Source organism: Parasteatoda tepidariorum, chromosome 5, assembly GCF_043381705.1.
Source record: "Parasteatoda tepidariorum isolate YZ-2023 chromosome 5, CAS_Ptep_4.0, whole genome shotgun sequence".
In the NCBI taxonomy this organism is placed as follows: Eukaryota; Metazoa; Arthropoda; class Arachnida; order Araneae; family Theridiidae; genus Parasteatoda; species Parasteatoda tepidariorum.
Genome location: NC_092208.1, coordinates 90,686,301 through 90,689,584, shown reverse-complemented (window position 1 = coordinate 90,689,584; position 3,284 = coordinate 90,686,301). Strand labels below are relative to the sequence as shown.

Below are 3,284 nucleotides of genomic sequence, written 5' to 3'. Positions count from 1 at the left end.
CCATGGGGGTCACCGGTGACTGGCACTGAGTTTGTTCGTAGCGCCACGGGGGTCACCGGTGTCCGACGAAGCCAAGATTATTAGAAACACATAATTCGTGTAAATTTTTAATGCTTTTAATTTTTTTAATATTAATATCGTTACTAAATTGGTTTGAAGAAATTAATGCAATCCATACTGAGAAAATCATTTTGGCCAGACGGGCAAGCCATGTAAAATTAGCGTGGCATTCAACGTTAATATATACTTAATTAGTTAAAATATATACTAATTTAAATATATACTTAATTAATTAAATATATACTTAATGTCGAGAAAGGCATAAATAGTTAAAGGTTAAATTAACAAAATCTAAAAAAATGTTTTGGAGTAACAAACTGGCTCATGTAAACATAAATAAATGTTTCTTAATATTTAACGTAAGTTTTTCTCCTTAAAGTAGCGAAGTAGTTACTGCATTTCCGAAGTAGTTTATAGTCACTACATTAAAAAATATAGTTGCAGTTAACTACATTTGTAAGAAAGTTGCAGTGAACTACAAAAATTGCGTAGTTTTTCAGAACACTGGCTAAGTGACTTGTCGATAAAAAAAATATATATTTTAGAAAATTCTCAATCAAGCATTATTTAGACTGCCAATACAACAAATTGCATTAAATAAAAACTATAAGTTAAAACAATGTTTTATTTATCAAATATTTACAAAAGTCAAAAATCAAATCTTTTATTAGATGCATGATGAAATATTTTTTTACAAAAGTACTAAACGATTTGATAAAATAGAGTTTTTAATTAGTATGGATTTTTTTTCCATGACCGATACATTTTGTTAAAAGCATTGTAAAAGGCACAAAACATTTGGATTCATACCATTCAACTTAGTGAAGACACATTTTGTTGCAGTAAATAAAAACTTTTCAGAGTCTCCCTAGAATCTGAGCTCCTGATACATTGGTGGCGCTATCTTTTTTTGTTTGAGTAGATTGATCTCTGAAAATACAGAGTATTCATAATGAATACAATTTATTCAATGAAAGGAGTTTATTACAAAATATCGCAGAATCTTTCTACAACGAAGTCTCCACCTCTTTGTAACGACATTTTTATGGGAACGTTAAAGTTTTCTCTCCGCATTGTTTCCCAATAACGGATTTTTCATACGCTTATATTTTCGATTTCAGTCATTTTTTTTAAAGAAAGTTTCGATTGAAAGTTTGAATTTAACAACTTTAGAAGGGAATGGAAGAATGACCAATGATGTAACTCTTTGACTTTTTTCAGATGAAGAACTGTTAAATAGTCAACAGATGAAGAGTTTTTTAATACTGCGAAATATTCCAATAAAGCACAGTAAACTACACTTCTCTATATACAGGGGCGGATATCCAGAAATTTTTTCTGGGAGGGGAGGTCATAGACTCAGATCCCCCCCCCCACAATTAATTGTTTTATAAAAAAAAAAAATTTAAATATTTTTTTTGAAAAAAAAAGAAAAAAAACTGGGGTTTTAATGTTAGTCTTCTCATTTATTTTTTTAATAATGAACAATAGAACAATACATAAATAATTCAAGTATTCAAAATCTTTAAATAATAAATGTAATGCGTTTCTTAGAAACTCTGGCAAATTTGTCAATGATTTTTTTCAACATCCAAATCAATTTCTAAATGAATGTTTAATAATGCGAGTCCATTTAATCGTTCTTGATTTTGAGTTGCTCTAAGCCAAGTTGTGAGACGCCAAAGAGTTGAAAAGGAACGTTCTGCTGTTGCTGCACTAACTGGCAGAGTTATTAAAATTCTCAACAACATATCGATTGATGGGTACAAATCGATGTCACAGGCATTAGTAATCTTGGAAAGATCGTTGGGCACTTCAAGTCATGCTTCAAGTCAACTTTATTAATGTTTACAATGAAACTATGAAGAATTTCGTTTTAATCTTTTGGATTATGATTCTTGAAACAGTGAAGAACATAATTAGATGGAGAAAAAAATCGCTTTTTCCGACCTACCTAGGTGTATATATTCCCTTAAATAATTTTTAAAATATATTATTTCTTTTGCAAACTATTAAATAAATCATTATTTTTTTTTTAATTTTTTTTGGGGGGGGGGGTCATGACTCCTATGACCCCCCGCTGTATCCGCCACTGTCTATATACCGCGTTAACATTACAATACTTATAGCAAACCAGCATCGATAAATATGTTGAGTTTTATTTCGAATGTTCTTAATAATTTTAATTTTTTCCATACGTAATAATTACGTTAAAGTATATTTTTTTGATTTAAAGTATTTATATTTGAAAACTATTTTTTAACATTAATATTTATCTGTTCCACAGAAATATTGCACTGCTTAGTATGAAAGTCTAAAGATTCATAAAAGGATCTGCAGAACACGAAGTACTTTAATATGCAAAGCCTCCTGATTCAAAATCTGTGTTAAAAAGATCTTATAACGTATTACATATTTTTCTCGAAACTGATGAATTTTCTTTGTTTTGAGCATGTTATTATCATAATGGAATATTAATGATTTTAACAAATTACTAATATGCATCAGCTTCAATTTTTATCGATCGTCATAATGACATACAGTGGCATGCAAAAGTCTCCGGCCATTATATTATCATTTTAATTTGATTACAAAAAATCGAATAAAAATTAACATTTAAAACAGCCTTATGTTTTAAAGGCAGCACAGTTTTTTACATGCATCTTATAAACAATTTATGTCTATTTTAAAAGTTATATATATATATATATATATGCGGCCAAATGCTAAAAGAAATTATGAAATTGCATTGGCTGAAGACTTTTGCACATCTCTATATTTTCAAAATTATCACACATAAAATTTTTTTTAAGAATTACTTAAGAAAACTGCAAAAATTTTTAACCTCAGTAAAACAAAATTCTTGTATAGTGAACCTTTCAATTTATAGAGAGACTCCACTCTATGGAATATAATTTTAGTATGAATTAGGTGACGCCCGGTGGCTGAGCGGTAGCGCTTCGCGCTGTCGTGCCACAGGTCCTTGGTTCGATCCTTGGGCCGGGCAAGGCCGACTCAGCCTTTCATCCCTTCAGTGGGTCGATAAAATGAGTACCAAGCATGCTTGGGAACTAACACTGGGGGTTCCGCGTTCGGCTGACCACCTGACCGGAACATATGCTCCTGCACCCCAGAGCCCAAGGTCAAGAAAACTGAGATGGGCACAGTCGGCCTTGGCCCTCTTAATGGGCTGTCGCGCCACTGAGTTAGTTAGTTAGTTAGTT

The 3,284-nt window shown here is 31.3% G+C and overlaps 1 protein-coding gene across 3 annotated transcripts in view; it reads right to left on the bottom strand.

Annotated features, from left to right (window-relative positions):
* Positions 1-665: 665 nt before the first annotated feature.
* The window catches only part of LOC107452399 (cilia- and flagella-associated protein 206), a gene marked incomplete in the record, with an annotated part of 26,899 nt that continues 24,280 nt past the window's right edge, over positions 666-3,284 (bottom strand). For all 3 annotated transcript variants that reach the window (XM_071180774.1, XM_071180775.1, XM_016068868.4), the window contains 1 exon segment: positions 666-990. In XM_071180774.1, coding sequence (XP_071036875.1) covers positions 961-990 — 30 coding nt within the window.